This window comes from Toxotes jaculatrix, chromosome 9 (genome assembly GCF_017976425.1).
Source record: "Toxotes jaculatrix isolate fToxJac2 chromosome 9, fToxJac2.pri, whole genome shotgun sequence".
NCBI lineage: Eukaryota > Metazoa > Chordata > Actinopteri > Toxotidae > Toxotes > Toxotes jaculatrix.
In genome coordinates, this window is record NC_054402.1 from 1,396,917 (window position 1) to 1,415,611 (window position 18,695).

The 18,695-nt window shown below is 42.7% G+C and overlaps 3 protein-coding genes across 5 annotated transcripts; all 3 read left to right on the top strand.

Annotated features, from left to right (window-relative positions):
• The first annotated feature begins 2,391 nt into the window (after positions 1 to 2,391).
• LOC121187847 (claudin-3-like) lies at positions 2,392 to 3,622 on the top strand. The gene has a single exon (XM_041047314.1). The coding sequence runs from the start codon at positions 2,501 to 2,503 to the stop codon at positions 3,155 to 3,157; it is 657 nt and encodes a 218-aa protein (XP_040903248.1). The 5' UTR covers positions 2,392 to 2,500; the 3' UTR covers positions 3,158 to 3,622.
• Positions 3,623 to 5,185: 1,563 nt separating this feature from the next.
• Positions 5,186 to 5,919, top strand: LOC121186798 (claudin-3-like). The gene has a single exon (XM_041045595.1). It carries the CDS (start codon positions 5,260 to 5,262, stop codon positions 5,905 to 5,907), a length of 648 nt encoding a protein of 215 aa, XP_040901529.1. The 5' UTR covers positions 5,186 to 5,259; the 3' UTR covers positions 5,908 to 5,919.
• A 5,317-nt stretch (positions 5,920 to 11,236) lies between these two features.
• On the top strand, positions 11,237 to 18,304 carry srsf7a (serine and arginine rich splicing factor 7a). 3 transcript variants are annotated; one of them, XR_005894547.1, is made up of 9 exons: positions 11,237 to 11,453; positions 12,364 to 12,594; positions 13,016 to 13,189; positions 13,287 to 13,373; positions 13,863 to 13,904; positions 14,202 to 14,246; positions 14,830 to 14,928; positions 15,878 to 16,348; positions 17,199 to 18,304. XR_005894547.1 is itself a non-coding variant. In XM_041045593.1 (8 exons), exons 2-8 carry the CDS (start codon positions 12,374 to 12,376, stop codon positions 15,969 to 15,971), a joined length of 762 nt encoding a protein of 253 aa, XP_040901527.1. In that variant the 5' UTR covers positions 11,237 to 11,453; positions 12,364 to 12,373; the 3' UTR covers positions 15,972 to 18,304. The 3 variants fall into 3 exon arrangements, 2 of the variants coding, with proteins under 2 accessions (XP_040901527.1, XP_040901528.1); XM_041045593.1 differs by having other exon boundaries at positions 15,878 to 18,304; XM_041045594.1 differs by lacking the exon at positions 15,878 to 16,348.
• The last annotated feature ends 391 nt before the right edge of the window (positions 18,305 to 18,695 follow it).

Sequence of the window (18,695 nt, forward strand, 5' to 3'; positions counted from 1 at the left end):
AACAATGGGGGGCTTGTTTCAGAGGAGCACCTTATGCTTCCCTTCCATTGTAGCCTGCCTTCCATTTGTGAGAGTGAAACTGAGTCAGAGATAAAAGTCTCCATCTGCAGGGGGATGTAACCCGCACTGCAACCGAGTCCAAACTGAGCCACAAAGACCCTGTTGATCAGCTGGTTTGCTGCTGTTTACTGGTATAAATGTGTCTCTAAATGCTCAAAACAGTTACCTGAAAATTTTTAAATCTAAATGGCAAAACAGTAGCAGCAGGAACAAAGACACAGGCTGAAAACATTTCTTGACTCGAGCAATGAGATTAATGATCTAAATATACTGAAGACTCCATTTTAGTGACCGTGGAACCTGCAGCATTTTATGACCCAGCCCAGCTGTGCAGTCATGTGTTAATGACTGCACAGCTGGGAAAGTGCGACAGCCCAGTCAGAAGTGAAGGCAAATCACAAGCTCTACAGTAAGGACAGCAGCTGGAAGCAAAATCCATCTGACATAGCTCATCTTGTACACTGGATGATGAATCTTTTGCACTGTTTTAGGTGCTTTTCCTTGTAACCTACAACTTTCACATTCACATAACTGTAATTGCATGAGGAGACGAGCCAGTTCGCAGCACAGTGTTCGGCCATGCAGCAATATTAAATACTATTAAATACTTGTAGGGTGATGATGAGCATGCTATTGGGTTGCACAGCAGGCCACAATCATCAAATACATGTAGTGTTTAAAAACAAAGAAGTGCTTTTGACTGTAATTCTTCGTAAGCTAATTTTTAAACTGACAGATTCTGTGGAGATTCAGCCTCACGAAAGGATGAAGAGGGATCCTGGTGAATCTGCCGGGGGCCGGTGTGTGTTCATTCAGGAGGGCACGTGCAACAATTAAACTGAGGCTGAAACCCCTGATGCTCTGTGACCTTCAGCACAAGGACACTGATAAGATTCCCCCACCACCACCACCACCATCACCCACCCACCCATGTGCACACACTCGATTGTTTCAGCTGCCAACACACAGGCCCACTCTCCCTTTGTCTCACTGATAATTTTCAGTAGAAAGTAACACATCTGAAAGAAACATGCATGTTATTCATAAATCATTTTTATCAGTCCTGTACATCTTCCACATGCTGATGCTGCATACATTTAGAGGGGGGGGTGGGTTGTTTGCATTACAGTTCCTGAAAGTGCTCTCAGTTATTAGCCTCCCACAGAAACCAGGGAGACAGATTAGTCAACTGAACATACTGTCAACACAGCTGAGAAAAGCAGTTTTTAGCAGCACACAGCAGCACACAGCAGCACACAGCAGCACACACCCCAGCGGTATTGCATAATATTCCATCATTGTGGTTTCTAAGTGAAATCATTTTAAGTGTTGGTCTGAGATTAGTTTTTTTTTTGGAGAGAAAAAAAAAAGTCATGTCAACATACGGTGACAAAGTCAAATAACATTACTATCATCAGCAGCCTGTCTTACTGGGAAGCACTTCTATTTAAGGGCAATGTGTCAGACTTTCAAATGCAAAAAAATATGAGAAGTATCAGAAGTTGTTACTGGAAACGTTCTGGGTAACGTCTCTCTCAAAGATGTCGGACAGAACTTTTCTATAACGCCTCACACACTCAGTTCCACACCTGGAGTCTCTGCGGTCAGTATTTATGAACTCTCCAAAGATCCTGGCTTCATTCTCTGTTGACAACAACTTGCCACTTGGCATTATGGTTCCAGTCTTCCAGTCTACAGTGAGTGGAGTTGTGTAATTGTAGCTTTATCAAATTCGCTGGAAGGATACAGAGGCTCTCAAAAGACAGACACAAATATACCCTTTAGATAATCCCAGTACTCCCAATGCTTTCCAAAAAATTATCCTCCTTTTCACCTACATCACGCCCCTCCTTTCCTCCTCCTCAGCTTCGGTAAATAAAGTTCAAATAAGTAAGTTATAATAAAAACAAAATGTTGTTCACAACCTTTGTGGATAACTTGAGGTCTTAATAACACAAACTATGAAATGATGAAAGTGAAACGGTCAATTTTGAATCCTTAACATCTGATTCATCTGTCAGACATAGGTACAAAGGGAAAACCTACAGCCGCTGATGTTGTGCCTTCCACTTTCAATCATTCATCCACAGATCTTTACCACGTCTGTTATCCTTTAACTTCTCCAGACCTGAGATACAGACCCTCTGTTTACTCTCCCCTCACCCAAACAGGTGGGAGCGCTACCAGGGCTGAGGAAGTTGAATGATTAAGCCGAGGCCGTTTGCTTGCCAAGGCTAGGTTTCTAACCGTTCAAACAAGGCGGGACAGGAGATGATTTGAACTCTTCTCTGGCCAATAACCAAGTAACTCCACCTTTTGCTCCAGAGAGTCGTGCTGTTTATATGAGCAATCAGCTCTCCAGAGCTCATTCACTCAGTCAGCTTCTGTTTGCAGAGACAGAGAGGACATCTGTGCACTTCGACTCACACATAGCTCAGACATGCCTTCAGTGGGACTGGAGATACTTGGAGTGACTCTGGCTGTCCTGGGATGGATCTCAGCCATCGTATCCTGTGCCTTGCCCATGTGGAGAGTGTCAGCTTTCATTGGGATGAACATAGTCACAGCCCAGATAACCTGGGAGGGCATTTGGATGAACTGCGTGGTCCAGAGCACAGGTCAGATGCAGTGTAAAATCCATGACTCCATGTTGGCTCTAAGCGCCGACCTTCAGGCAGCCCGTGCTCTCACCATCATCTCCATCGTGGTGGGCGTTGTGGGAGTCCTGGTGGCCATCATGGGGGCAAAATGCACCAACTGTGTGGACGAAGAGACGGCAAAGGCTCGGGTGATGATAGCTGCTGGGGCAGCCTTCATCTTGGCTTCTCTGACCCAGCTGATTCCTGTGTCATGGTCTGCCCATTCCATCATCATGGAGTTCTACAATCCAGTCATACCTGAGGCACAGAAGAGGGAGATAGGTGCAGCTCTGTACCTGGGCTGGGCTGCAGCCGCATTCCTGCTCAGCGGAGGGTGCATCCTCTGCTCCAGTTGCCCCCAGCAACCTGAGAAAAAGTATGGGCCTCCTTCAAAGATCATGTACTCGCAAACCAGGTCAGTCGCTCCAAGCGGCTATGACAGGAGAGACTACGTCTGAACTCACACCTGCCCTTTTCTCACACTCCTTGCCCTCATGGAAAAGACTGCTCAACACACTCGGAGAGGACATTCATTTTTTTTAATAACGGATACACATCTGTCCTCACGTTGAGATGATATTCATGTTGCCATACATGTAAATGCCCTTTGTTTGCATTTGTTTTGCCCTTGTTTTCCATTGTGTTTGTCACTGTTGGGAGCACTGAGTGGTGTGCCCTTCATTTTATTCTTTACAACATTAATTCTACACGTTGTTACCCAGATTCAGAGAACAGGTGATTCTGCAGTTGTATTTTTTACTGTATTGACTGAGCATGTTTTATAAAAAACCTTTACATTTGATCAGAAAGTCTGAGGCAGTCACGCGTCATGTGAAGCCACATAATGCATTTTTTTTTGGTTACCTTCACATTTTGTGAATCAGTTCATCTGAAACTTTTTACTGTTTGACACATTTTTTCATTAAAAGCCTTGATTTTGACCTGAGTTGTCTGTTTCACTGAGAACCACTGCTCTGTTACACAGCATATACTGTCCACAGTAAAGACTTCAGTCAGCAGGTCATGGTGGATTGGTCGGTCATATATTCTGCTATAGTTTTCCTAACAAAACTGACAAATCCTCCAACCTCAAGAAATCTAAATCTAGAATTTGGTACGACACATCCAGAAAGATGTTTGATCTTTATATCAGCAGGTGCAAAGAAAAATATCTGATCCTCTGCACCCAACACACTCAGCCATTAGTCTGACAGCTGGGAGTTTCTATCACAGCCCCCATTCACCTGGCTGTCTCCTGTATGTCTGTTGGGCCTATGATAACAAGAACCACTGCTTTGTCAGCTTCCCCACGCTCAACTATCTGAACTGCCCTCCCAAACAATGGACCCATTTCATGTCAGAGGGGGAGACTGGGGGGGTGGGGGGGCGTTGTCAACACTGGGCTACGGAATGGTAAAGGAGGTCGGGGCTTTTCTAGGGAGACAATCCCAGCCCCAAAGAATTTCAAGGGCATTCTGCAGACAGACAGGCAGGCAGACAGGCAGACAGACAGACAGACAGACAGACAGGCAGACAGGCAGACAGGCAGACAGACAGACAGGCAGGCAGACAGACAGACAGACAGAGTCATTAGGGCCCATCAAACATAACATTGCTGTCAGGTGAGGCCCTCATAACTCCAAGTGATTATAGATTGACTTCAGCTGGAGGGGTCTGTATTCCTATAAAGTTCATCACTCAGTTTTATCACTAGTCTCATGAAATCTTTTCAAAACCTCTTTGTATGACTTTAAAAAAAATACACTGCAGTCAATCTGAAAGCAAGATGTTTTTTTTACATCCAGAGCAGAGATTTAAAAAAAAAATAAATCAGGAGTGTTACTGAGAAATGGAGGTGAGACATTCTTCATTTATCAGTCATTTTTAAAAAAAAAGCAGAAGCCTGGGTTTATTGTAAGGACGTTTTCTATGAGTTTAAGACTGAAACATGAGTTTCTCAGTGAATATTAAAGCTAAAGCTTTCAGATAAATGTAAATATGTAATACACAGGTTCCAGGGTTCCACCTACAACCTGTTTTGTTAGCGTGATAAAGGAAGGAGTTTATTTGACAACAAAGAAAAATCAGTCAACTTTTTTGTATGAAGTGTACAAATATGAACACATAAATAATAAATAAAATTAAATACCCATGTTTTCAACCATGCAAAAAGCCACAATCCACCATAATTCTTTTTTCCTTGGTCATAACCACACATGCGTGTCCTTTCAGCTGTAAAAGGTTTCTTTGTGACCAGGTCCGTTGTGAAGCCGGCCATGTAAGCTGATAGCAGAGACTTCTGAGAGTGTTCAGGTCCTTCCTCCCCTTCTGGTGATGTCAGCTCCTTCGGGGACTCCTCCCCAACACCTGATCTGCCTTATAAAGGATACTGGTGAAGTCCAGGCAACAGATCACCACACACTAACAGATGTGAAGCCTGAAATTAGCTTAATCACTAGCTGGATTTCTGGTTGACTCTTACCCTTCGCAGGTTTTTTTTCTCTGATCTCCTTAGTGACACATATTCCACAGCAGCAGCAGCAGAGGAAGACATTTCAGTATGTCTGCAGGGTTGGAGTTGATAGGCATCTCTCTGTGCATTTTGGGATGGATTATTGCCATCGTGGCGTGCGCCCTCCCCATGTGGAGGGTGACGGCCTTCATTGGCAGCAATATCGTGACAGCTCAGATCATCTGGGAGGGCCTGTGGATGACTTGCGTGGTCCAGAGCACAGGACAGATGCAGTGCAAGGTCTACGACTCCATGCTTGCTCTCTCCCAAGACCTCCAAGCTGCTCGCGCCCTCACTGTCATCTCCATCCTGTTAGCCATCCTGGCCGTGCTCATTGCCATCGCCGGGGCCAAGTGCACCAACTGCATTGATGATGAGGCATCCAAGGCCAAGGTGATGATAATCTCCGGGATCTTCTTCATTGTATCTGGGGTCATGCAGCTTATTCCCGTCTCCTGGTCGGCCAACACCATAATCAGGGACTTCTACAACCCTTTACTTACTGATGCTCAGCGAAGGGAGCTGGGGGCCGCACTGTACATCGGCTGGGCAGCGGCCGCCCTCCTGATTCTTGGTGGCGGACTCCTCTGCTGTTCCTGTCCGCCACGTGAGACCAGATACAACCCTTCAAGAATGGCTTACTCTGCCCCACGGTCTGCAGGTGGCCCAGGGTTAGAAAGGAAAGACTATGTATGAGTGAAGGTCAAAGAGGGAAAGACTTTGCTGAAACAAGGAGACTCCACAATGAAGGGTGTGTTTGAATTTGCCTTTAATGTTAAGTATCTCTGAATTAGGCTCTTTGTTTTCCAGGGACTGAAAAAAGTATGCAAAGGACATTTGACATTTCAGTGGACTTTTTTTTGTTTGTTTCAAAACCAAAAAAATGTCTCTGTCTCAACATGTTATGGTTGTACAATGTTATTATCATTGTAGAATCACATATTTTATACGCAGTGCTGCATTCTTAATGTTTACGACGTTATTTTTTATAAAAACTGCCATCACTGCTTCATGTGTGACCTTCACAATAAGGCACTTCTGTAGAAGAATTGGACGTGTTAAATGCTACGACAGCGTTATGAACAGGATTATGTGTTGTAAATAATGTAGTGTGAACATCATTCATTTCCTGTAACAGTCATTACTTATGGAAAAGGTATTTAATGCTGCTTTTAGAGCAGTGGGGTAAGGATGGGGGCACGGAGGTGGCACAAAAACACGGTTCTATCCACAACAATTATTATCTTTCTGTCTTATATACCACTGTATATACTAGATGTGTATCACAACATGATTTTTTTTTTAATAAATGTGATTTTTTTAAAGATATGGCTTGTCTCACCTTATTGCATTTCAAATGTAAATGATCTTTTAATTTATGTTTAAGATTCTGCTCCATTTAAAGTCTGGTGACAGCATATTTACTACAGCATGAGTCAGTAAACCGGTAACAAAAATGATGGAGTGAGTTCTATCCTGGTGCCTTCGTAAGAGTACCCTGACATTCAATCCCTGGGGCTACGTTACCTCCAACCGGCAATTTAACCACACACGCTCTAAACAATTAGCCACGGGATCAGTTAACGGGCAGAGGTGAGAAGTGTGAGCACAGAGGAGTGGAAGTCATTCCAGACATGATTTATTCGTCTTCTTACCCTTTAGACTTTAGCTAGCATTGGATGCTTGGCTGAGCTTGTCACACCCTGCCACATTTTTATACAATTACACACATTCATTTGTGTGAGCTGCCATGTATCACCACCTTCTGCTGACCACTGAGCAGAGTGGACCAATAAAACTACAAGTATTTTTCACTGAGAGATTTTGTCTCCCAGAGAATCGGTTCATATTGTTCCAGCTTGAAGCCGACGGGCAGATTCCCAGATGTGTCTAACTTCCCTTCAGTCCTCCATTGTCTGATTTTACGTGCTATTTCTGTGATCTTTCTTTAATGAGGAGACGCGGCAAAACAGCACATATTTTCTAGGTTGCTGCGTATTTAAAAGACCTATCAGCCAGAGTTTCCATGATAGACGTGAGTCAAGCCTTTCAGTCTCGTTTTAAAACACGTTCAGTCACACATGATGAAGGCAGCCACTTCAAAAATTCATGAACATCTCATAGTAAATATGGGAGAGGTCCCCTGGTGCTATATCACATTTCCAACTGTTGTCTCTTACTCCCATATCAGTGTCGCCTCGTACAAAGGACAAGGAACTGCTTGACATCTGGTCATGATTATGGTAACTACAGGTTAGAGCTCAGTTTAAATTGTAATGAGTATTGAAGAAGTTTATATTTGAGGGTTTTTTTTAATAGATAAAACTGTAATAAGTCAGTTTTGGTTTCAGGCATGTGCACACAGAACAAATCGGTTGGATGGAACATCTGACGTTTGAGACATTTACATTTACATTTTAGACAACAATTATTTACTTGTTGAATAAAACAAAAATTCAAAAAGAAAAATTCTTCCTCTCATTTATCCAGAAACTCAACTTGTGCTGTGTATCGTTACCTTCTTAAAATAATGGCCTATGTCGTTTTAACAAATATGACTTAGACCATTATTTTAAGGAGGTGACAATATGGAAATGAACTGCTGCTGTTTAATATAAAGTGATTATGGGGGTTATTTGCTTTTGTTGTTGTTTTGAGATTGAGATTTTCATCAAGAAACTCAAAAACTGTTAATCATGTACCAACAAAACGGTAAAGCAAACAACAACCACAAGTTCCTGGGGTTAAGATGAAACTGAATCTCATCAAATACCTAAACCTGAGTGACTGAGGAAAAAAGGCATCTGTGAGTCTCTCTGGTCATGCTCTGCTGGCTCTGGCCAAACTGTGGTCACATGACCGATACTGGGGAATGTGAAGGGCAGAGAGGTTGCCTGGCACCTGAAGTCAGAAAGAAAAAGCAACCCCAGCCCCACCCCCCTGAAAATAACACAGGCTCACTGTGTCCATTCAGTGGGAACGGAAACTCACTGAGGCTTCTTACCTGCAATGGCAAGAAATCTAAATCCAAATCTAAACCACAACAGACCCACAAAGGAACTGATTCAACAGGAATGTTTCTAAAACCCTCACATTTACTGTTACACACACACACACACACACGCACACACACCTGTGTCACTCAGATTGTCCTGCTCGAATCACTCGACCATGTTCAGGTTCTCTTGACCTCTCTGACTTTGTGTCCTTCACATTTTGATATCAGTCGTTTTGAAATGCTGTTGCCTCTTTTAGTCAGAGTTCTGACTAAATGTTCAAAATACTGAAACTAAACCACTGATGGTTTAATGCAGCCACAAAACCACAAGGCTGTGTGAGCATGAAATCTGATGTGAGACTCAAAGAGCATGTCCAAGAAATACTGTCGGCACAATAACAGGACAATGCACAACAACACAACAGCCCCACAATAATGACTAAGACAGTGTCACACAGCGGTGCTGACTTTAATCCACAGTGATCACTGAAGATGTAGTTTTACTGTAATTCATTCATTCAGACACATTAAAATCACCTTAATATTGTTATTATATTTTATTTCTGTGTTTTTAGTTCATGAGGGTTCATTGACCTTGTTCATGTTAACAAATGCAATTCTTAAATGCTGTAGGGATACCTCTCAACTTTTAAATCTCTTCTTTCACTGATTTAAGATGAAAAAGATTTGGTTTTCTATAATTTCAAATTGTACAACATCATCTGTTCAAGAGGAAGAAGTTCAGGACTGAGCAGCTACACGAGGTGAAGGTGCAGACCCCGTTAAATCTCTGAAGTGATCATAATACTTACAGTTACCAAAACACCAAGAGGAAGTTAAGGGAGGATGGCTGTCCAGGAAGGTATGTGCCACAGTATTGCTTAGGTCAAGTGTGTGTGTTTCAGTGGAACATCAGCCTATTAGCTCATCGGTGAGGCAGATATGAGCAAAGTACCTGCTGATAAATCCAGATCCCTCCCTTACATTCCATCAGTGTATCCGTCCAGCTGAGCAGGGATAAGAAGTGCTCACTCTCATTGCTTTTCATTGCTTTCATATATATATATATATCTTTACACACTATATATTTATATTGTAGAAAAAGTTTATTTAGCTTTTGTTTAGATTATTTATTATTGTAAAATGCACATTGCAGAGAGAGAGAAACATTTCGATTCCCCTGTGTGTCTGTATGTCATTCTTCCTAATTCTAAAATTACGGTAAAAACAATGTGATACAATACGGCATAATGAGAAGCAATCAGAGAGAAATATTCTGCTGCCCTCAAGTGGTCATAATAAAAACCTGCAAGAAGATTCCTCAGTTGCAGCACTGTAATGGAAAAAATACCACAGTGGTTGCTACAGGATGATAAACTCTTAAATGACATGATTAAACTTTAAGTGTTTTGAGAAATGAACTTGCTTTTTACATGAGAATTTAGTCTTTTTGGTGTCAGACTGAGAAATTTTGTTCTTTCTGCATAACAATACAAACAACGGTAAACATGAAAAAATATCTGCCTGTAGAGCCTGTGGACTGTGTCTGTGTAACTTAACAATCAATTCCATGTAATATCTAAAGTTTGTTGGACTTGTTCACTCACATTTTTAAAGCAACAGTGGAATTTTTTTTTTTTACTTTGAAATACTCTAAAGGATTTACAGTGTATGTGGAAAACTCTCTCACTTGAGCAAAACCCTCAGAGTGAAACTTTTTTTTTTACTCTTTGTTTCTTTTTAGTTTAGAATACATAACGTGCTGGCACATGCAGGGATACATACTGTATGATAACACTGGATTAATAAAGATCATTTGTTTGTTTTTTTTACTTTGTTTTGTTTGGTTAAGTCATAGACTGTATAAGACATGGACGTAGCACCCGTGACGTCACCCATTGGTTTTCGGGGAGTCGGTTTTGTGACCAAACCATGGGCATTTGAGCTGCGCCATCTTGGATTTTAGTGGGAGTGTACTTTCCATATTTGGCAGAGAGGCGGTTACTCTACGGGTCAGGCGGGGTCAGCCGGCCGAGAACCCGGCCACTTAGCTCGGAGCAATATTTAATATTTACCGGCTTTCACCGCTGCCTCCATCCACTATCCACAGTTACAGCAACACACAAACAACAGCAGCCGCTGACTGACGGAGCTGCTCTGTCCATGCAATGTCGGACTTTTTAAACAGAAAAATGAGACCAAATAAAATTGTAGCCTAGTATTCCCGCAATAAAAAAGACCCTGAGAGCACGGAACACACCGCAACAGCGTTCCTAACATTAACTGCTTCGGTCCTCTATCTGTATCAGCAGCGACCATAAATTGGCAATTAAGTCGTAAGCCAGCGGCAAAATATGCTAATACATGCTAATTAGCGCAAACATCCAGGTAAAATAGTGAGAAATTTACTTACCGAAAAAACTGCAACACAGACTCCTTCGACTGTCGGTTAGTACAGTCTACACTACAACAAGCCATATTGTCATAGAGACCTATCCGAACATTGGCAAACAAACACGGACACTGCAGCCCCTGACCGCTGGAGGTAGCCGGAGGTCTGTGGATGTAGCCGCCTAGCCCAGCCGATGCTTTAGCAAAGGGCTAACTGCCAGTACCTGTCTATGGAGCGGTCACTCAACGTAACCACGCCCCCCCACACACCACAGTGTTCACGCAGGTGGAAACTATCAATAGAGACCAAAAACAAAAAATGTACCAGGCTGTGGTAAAGTTGGCTATTTTAACATGGGGGTCAGAATTGCTCACTTCTGGAGCCAATAACTGCACCTTTTTGAACGCGGAAGTGATTCTCACTGCTGAAACCTACAACTCCGCCCTTGGTTTAAGTACAGAAAACATTAATTACTTTGAACACAGAACACAAGTTAAAGTTTTAGTTATAGATGCTTTCAACAACTAATATACAACCAACAAATCCAGTTGCATCCATTAGGATCATTTTCATTTTCTTTCCCGAGGATTTACCGGAAGCTTCTTTGTGCGCAGATGCGGACGTGATGTAGGCAGGTCACGGAGTCGCTAGTCGTTGCTGGTGGCTAACCAGGTCACCTGCGAGATAGACGGCAAGAGTCGTAAGGTTCTGTTAGAGTGGCGGTAGCAAGTCCGTTCTACCAAAAATAATTTTTTTAGGTTAAATACCACCTTGGTTTTCTGTTTGAGACGGCTGACGTTTAATTTGTTTTTGGAGCGGAATCAGAAATCAACGGAACAGTAGAAGAGAAAGGTAACGTTAGCTAACGCGTGCCGCCGCCATTGTTTATGAGCGGGCGGAGAGCGAGGCCTTCTATTCATCCGTGGATTTAACCACTTATATTCGCACTCATCAAACATACATTATGTATTTGATTTGAATTGTCTTATATGAAAATATCTGCCTGCATCGAACAATGTAATGAAGTGTTAGCGAGCTAGAAATGGCTTCATTTTCCTTTATGTTCATACGATTCGTATCGATAATTGAGGCGGACCTGTGAACCATAATGTCCTCATTTGGTATCTGGTTCGATACATAATAATCAAAGTCACATTTGCTAGATTTCCGGTGGGCCGACGAGTTGTGTGTCTTCAACAAAACTAGTTCGGTTAATAAACAAGCAGCTCCCGCGGCTCTGTGTCCACCTGTTCTTCACCATGGTTATTGAGAAAAAAAATAAATGACTAAATAATTAGTCGTGTTTATGAATCAAGGGGATACGACTGATTAGTGCCGCGAAAACCGCCAACTGCAACTGATTTTTGTCGGTGTAAAGAGATCCGAGGAGGCCGTATTTGGCGCGATAACAAGCTGCAAAACCCATGTGGAGCTGCTGCACCGGCTCCACTGATCATGTGTTGAAGACGTAGCTTTGCCAACCAGGGGCACAGACTGGATTTTCAGGGATCGATAAACTGATTAAAGAGTTAATGAAAAACAAACAGTAAGGCCTTCTGTTTAGGGCTGCAGCTGACAATTACTGTCATTAACGATTAATTTGCACATTTTCTTTTCATTGTTTTGTCGAGACATCAATAATTGTAAAAACCTGAAAGGTGAAACGATTATCAGAATAATTGCAGAGTAAGTTTCTGTAGATTAGCCTACGGAGTAATTGTTTCAGTTCTGTTTCATAAACATTTTCACTTTCTCTGAACAGACAAGGAGAGATGTCATACTACTCCTCCCGTAGTTCGTCTCGGGCCACTGACTGTAAAGTGTACGTGGGTGACCTGGGCAATGGTGCTGCCAAGGGGGAGCTGGAGCGGGCGTTCAGTTATTATGGCCCACTGAGAAGTGTCTGGGTGGCCAGGAACCCACCCGGGTTTGCCTTTGTGGAGTTTGAGGATCCCAGAGATGCAGAAGATGCTGTGAAAGGCATGGATGGGAAGTGAGTAATAACATTCTCCTGTAATATTTCACTAGTTTTTTGTATTAATATTAAAAAAAGAGAAGCACCATATACTTAGTCTGGCACAAAATCCATTTGTCTGCATAAAAAGACAATGAGTAACTTGTGTTTTTGAAAGCAGAATTTAGATGTGAAAAAGTCGAATGGGTATTTATGGACACAGCACTTTGTAAAGTCTGTTTCAGTATGGGCTCTATAAATTAATCATTGATCATCTTTCTGAAGTTTCCTACAGATGATTTAGTTATTACTGCGATGATGGTTTACAGGTACCTGTGATACATTGGTGATGCAGGTGCTGTAACAGCCACAGCTCTGCTTAATGGCTACATGTAAGAGCTTTCATGTGTGAAGACCATCGCAGTCGTTGGCCTCTCTGACTGACCTTTTTTCTGTTCAGGGTCCTTTGTGGCTCCCGTGTTCGTGTGGAGATGTCAACAGGCCTCTCCAGGAAGGGCCGTGGGCGCCCCAGCCGACGCCAGTTCGACCCCAATGATCGATGTTACCAGTGTGGGGACCGGGGCCACTATGCCTACGACTGCTACCGCTTCAGCAAGAGGGGCCGTCGCAGCAGGTGAAGGAATACAGTCCGTTTGCATATGGTTATAGCTGATGCACCTTTTCAGTGCTTGGTAGGGACAGACATGACTAAACTTGTCTTTCCATTTCAGGTCCCGCTCTCGTTCTCGTTCTCGCTCCAGGTCTAGGTCCCGTGGGCGCCGTTATCGCTCCCGCTCCCGCAGTCGGAGCCACAGCCGGTGAGTAAGGATCAAAACAATGCTACACCCTATTAAATACTAACAGGAAATACTAGTGCTTGTAGCTTGTTTATAATGTGAAAACAGCACACTGACAAAATTAGGAGGTCTGTGGTTAATAATTCAGATATCTATCCAATTAAAAGCACGACTCATTCAGAAACACAGGAGAATTTACTCCGTCTGTATTAAATACAGTCTCTGTCCAGCCAGTTTTGGTATCATGTTCCAGGGTTTAGAGATAACTCTTGTAGTTTACATCTATTTTGTGTGCTCTGTGGTTTTTGGTTCTAATTTTGAAGTTTCCAAATAAGAATAAGAACTTGTCCCTTTAAATTGTGGGTCAAAAATGGGCTTTTACAGGATGTTATTAACATATTGGATAATAAATAATAAGCAGTTCAGTTTTGTCATGTTTATTTATGCAAGCCAGGCCAACAGATGAGCCTCGTCTTCATTCTTTTTGTGACCATTGTTGTACTTTCTCAGGAGCCGTCGCCGATCTCCATCCTATTCCAGACGCAGGAGCAGGTGAGAAGCTTGTTGAACTTAAGTTTACTGTTCATTCATGTGTGTGCTTTCTGTGTTGTTAGCAAGACATCTAAGAGATGTGGCTGCTCCTCAGCAGGGTTGTGTTTATCCAGTTTTTTCAGCTGGGGGGAGGGCTGAAGGGCGGGACAGAAGATTATTACCTCCCTCGGGTATCAATTAAGTACATGTGCAGCATGTGTAATTTGTTCAGCCTCACTCCGGTCGTTAACGGCACAAGTGTTTGCATAGTTCCCTCTACAGCTGCGATTAAACCGGCTTTCTGTCTCGTAACATTAGGTCTGGCTCTCCAACCCGTTCCAAGTCCAGGACTCCAGTGAGAAGGTATGTTGTGTGAGCTGCATGTTTTCATGTCATATACAACTGTCAGCCAGACATGTTCAGGTGTGATTTTGTTTTCTGCGTGTTCAGATTGGAGGTAAAATGTACAAGACACAATGTCACATTTAGCAAATTGCAATGCAAAGAACAAGCAGAAGAAATCAGTTTTACCAGTACTCTGTAAATACATCACGGCATCTGTGCAACAACCATCAAAGATACTGAATTTATAAAGATGACAAGATGACCAGTGATTACGTGGTATGAAGAGGGATTTAGGTTCCTGTGCTTCACTACAGGATCATTTGTGGCAGTACTGTGCTGAAATTTATGCCCAAACCTTGAAACAAAAAACAGAGAAAACTTCCTGACGCAGTGTTGGTTCCATGCGTCAGCTTGCTTGATGGGCAGGTCACCGCTACACCATGAGATCTTGGAGGTTTTTGCACGTCTGCCTCTCTGCGGGCCTCTGCAGCCTTCGGTTACCCATGACACCCTTCTCTGCTTAGGTTTGCACAGCTCTTCACATAATTCTGGCTTTATTATTCAGCAGTGTTGCATGTAAACTTTTTTTTTTCTCCTTCAGTCGATCCAGATCTCGGTCTCGGTCCGGCTCTGCGCCTAGAGGGCGCTCTGCATCCCGATCCCGATCCCGATCTCAGTCAGCCAACCACAAGAGGAACAGGTAAACCCTCTGTCTAAATTTCTCTCGTTCTCTGAATCAAGGTGCAGGCTGTCTAATAAATTTCTAGTGCTTAGTTCTGCAAAGACATTTAGAAGTATGTAACACCTCAGTAGGAAGAAACTCCAGTAAGGTCCAGATGATCCATTACAAGTTTTAAATATCACACTTTAGACCACAACTATCTTGCGTACCAGGAGGAGGTCAGTAAAGACTTCATGCTAGGCAGAGCTAGGTGCTGCATCCTAGGCAGGGAATGACTGTTAAATAAACCCTCCTTCCACCCGGGAGTGTCACGCTGCCACCAAACGACCGCCACACGACAACGAGATGGACGACCACCGGGACCGTGTACCTCTCCAGCACAGAGAGACCTTCGTCTTCTTCATGTCTTCTGCCTCTGCTGTTGACCAGTAGTGGAGTGAGAGGTTTAGGGGACCAGGGGACTTTGGTCCCCTTGTCTGATGTAGGGAAGTATGAGTAGATGAAATATTGGACCTCTCTCTTGTGCTCTCTTTTCTGGTGCTTGAAAATTCTGCACTGTTTATCTTCAGTGTCAGTCCCACTTGATCTTGAAAAAAGAGCACATGAAAGACAGTCTCTGCTCAGCCTGTAAACTGTTCAGACTCATAGCAGCTAAAACCAGTGAGATGCACCCATGTCCTCTGTACTCTGGCTTTCCCTGTATCTCACCCACCCTAGACGTAGCCCTAATCTAAATAAATGAATTTAGGCTGACAGAGCAAGAGTGCTAAGTAAAGAAGGTCAGAGGTAGCATTATAAATGTTTTACTTTTTTCTTAAGTTTTAATTCCCTATTCTGAATTTGGCTAGATCAAGAGAACTCTTCAGAAAAATATTAGCTGAGATCAGACAAAACAACACCGTTGGTGTGACATACGGTAAGCATCTTTGCAGCACAGTTTTGTTTATTTTTCATATTTTCTTTAAAGCGTGTGGTGGGAGCTGAGCACTGCACTGACACCGCAGCTGATCCCAGGCCCAGGGTCTGCCAGCTGGCGGTGTGTACGTCCTGCGGGAGGGTGACTTAAGCGCTGACCTGAGATCAGCCTTCGCCTGCATCCGGTGTTAGACAGCGAGAAAGAGGTCGACCTACCGACCGATCCCTCCCCACAGTGATGGGTGACCGTCTGTTCAACCGACGCACACGCTCAGACGAGATCAGCCCGCGCACACATACAGTTGTTCTACTAGAGTCACCCACCCAGCCAGACTTCAGATGTGCCAGAGGGCTGATCCACACAGATCAGAGTTCGACCACTACCTTTTTAAATCCATAACCTACCTACCAGACCCCCTACCTACCAGAGTTCTTCGGCCTCTGTCTTAGCTTCTGAAAGTGATCATCCGTCCTTTCATCCTTCGCTTCTCTGTACTTGTTGTTTCTGCCACTGTCTCCAAAGGTAACCAAAAATCAAACCCCCTGACAAGCTCATGTTGATGATGAAAGAAAATGCACAGACTTGATTTAGTCTGGAAAACTGGTGAAGGTAGAGCTAAAGTTGAGCCTTTAACAAGCATGCACAGAGTACAAATGTGTGGCTGCGTGTGAGAGTGCGAGGGTGACTGAGTGCGAGAGAGGAAGGCTAAATGAATTTAATGGGCTGCTACCTCTGCAGAGGCTTTGTCAGATATGTTTTTCTTCTTGTGCCTCACATCATTACCACCACCATTAGTCTGCCTTTCCATCTATTTTAGTACTTACAATAGGAATGGTGGCTTTCAAATTTGTAGTTCCTTCCCCGGTCATGATTTAGAACAGGTTCCATCTGTTTGTGCTGCCCCCTTTCTGTGTTTGTAGTTGTTGAAGGGTTAAGTCCTAAATCAGATCTGTATCTCTCCTGTATTTATCTCCATGGAGTAGAAATTTTGCCAACAATCTGTTTTAGTTGCAAATGAAAAGACAGTTTCAAAGACTTGTCATTTAATTTAATGTTAAATGTTTGGCCTGGGGGTTCAGTCATGTATTTAGCTTTTGTCCCTGGACAGTTATATTAGAAAAAAAAGATTAGTTGCATTAGATGGAAGTATGCCACTTAAAGACAGATTTAAAAAAAAATATATATATATATATGGCGCTTGAGATGAAGCTTTGTTTGAGAGGTCAAAGAGGTATTCAGACAGTGAACAGTTAATATCAGAATCCATCCAGTCTTTTACACACTGAATTAAAATGTGGAGTAATGTGGGATTTTGTCATCATTCTTCCAGCCTCCCCTGTGGCGAGCTAACTCTTGTCTTTTTCTGTTTCAGTCGTTCCCGTTCAGCAAGTCCAAACCGCAGCCCTACGCCAGCAGACGACTAAGTGACGAAGACTATTAGTCCCCCACCCCACCCCCCACCAGTCTCCTTAACAGACAGACCCTCAACCCTTGCACCATGTCTGCTTTAACAGTCTGCCCTGCAGCAGCAGTTTTTGTACTTGTCTGTCTAGTCCCAGTTGTTTCAGTTGGATTTTCTCCCCAGGACTGTGGTCTCTGTGCAGCCACAGATTGTTTAAGCTTTGGTCAGTATAGCAGACAGAAATCAGTTTCCATTGGACAGGCGTTGTTTTAAATTTTCCTGCTGCTGCCACCATAGGTCATCTGTCTTCTCAGTAGCTGTGTAATAATTGTAAGAAGCAACACCTGTGTTAAGGTAATCGTGAATGTTGCCATTGGCTTTTAGCAGTGGTTCGGGCAGTTTGTACAGTAAACTGCAGTTGAAGAATAATCCAGTTGATGCAGTTCTTGAGGGTGTGGGCAACTGCTTTTATTCCCTATGCTTAAATTTGTGAACCCTAAGATATTTTTCCCCACTGAGAATTGACAAATGTTTTTTTTTTTGTTTTGTTTTTTTTTTGTTTGTTTTTTTTAATTGCACTCCAGTATAATTTTTGAGTTAAAATACTGTTTAGTGTTTCCACTCATGATGGCATAAAGAGATACTTCCTGGCCTGCATGCCTTTAAATATCACATCACATTCCTACTGTTGTTTCTGTGCTGCACTGCTCGTTTTGCAAACCTGATCAGCTTCACTGTGTGCTGAATAGATTTTCCCCCATGTGTTGACTTCTGATTTGTTCCTATGACTTTTGATTTTAGTATTATGGAAGAGAATTAGGGCCACATGTGGGGGAAAAAAAAGAAATTAGAATTCTGAGATTGAAGTCGGAACTCAGAAAAAGTCAGAGTTCTGCCTTTTTTTTCGAGATCCTTCTTTCTGTTTTTTTCACGTGGCCCTAATCCTCTTTCGTATAAAATAAATACAGTGCTAAATTTTGATTTTCTGTAAGGGCTGCTTTAACAGTTTGGTTCTGTTTCTGGTTTATATGGTAAGGCAGTGGCAGTTTTATTTTTGAATAAACCTCTTCAACATACCTTAGTGTCTTATTTTATTTTTCACTCAACTAAGTTTAGTGGAACTTAAAAAATACTTAATGTGATATCCTGATGGTCTTTATGGTCTTCTTAATATGTTAATGGAAGCTTTTCATTACAAATGGATTGTTGTTAGTTGTGTGGAGTTAAAAAAAACTGTCTTTATTGTCCTTTTGTGCAATTCTTCCAGAGAGGGCAGGTTTTATTTTTTATTTTATTTAATCTCTATTTAACCAGGAAAATGCCATTGAGATTAAAACCCTCTTTTTCAAGGGAGTCCTGACCAAACACAATACACAGATAAAACACAAGCAAAGACAAAATAACAGGAAAGAAACTAAATTTACCAACAGATTATGAAAAACAAGTGCATGTTGTGGAGTTGGCCTC

Coding starts and splice junctions, on each gene's coding strand:
- LOC121187847 (XM_041047314.1), top strand. CDS start 2,501: ATGCCTTCAGTGGGACTGGAGATACTTGGAGTGACTCTGGCTGTCCTG.
- srsf7a (XM_041045593.1), top strand. CDS start 12,374: ATGTCATACTACTCCTCCCGTAGTTCGTCTCGGGCCACTGACTGTAAA. Junction 13,905..14,201: donor TATTCCAGACGCAGGAGCAG/GTGAGAAGCTTG, acceptor TCGTAACATTAG/GTCTGGCTCTCCAACCCGTT. Junction 14,247..14,829: donor TCCAGGACTCCAGTGAGAAG/GTATGTTGTGTG, acceptor TTTCTCCTTCAG/TCGATCCAGATCTCGGTCTC.
- LOC121186798 (XM_041045595.1), top strand. CDS start 5,260: ATGTCTGCAGGGTTGGAGTTGATAGGCATCTCTCTGTGCATTTTGGGA.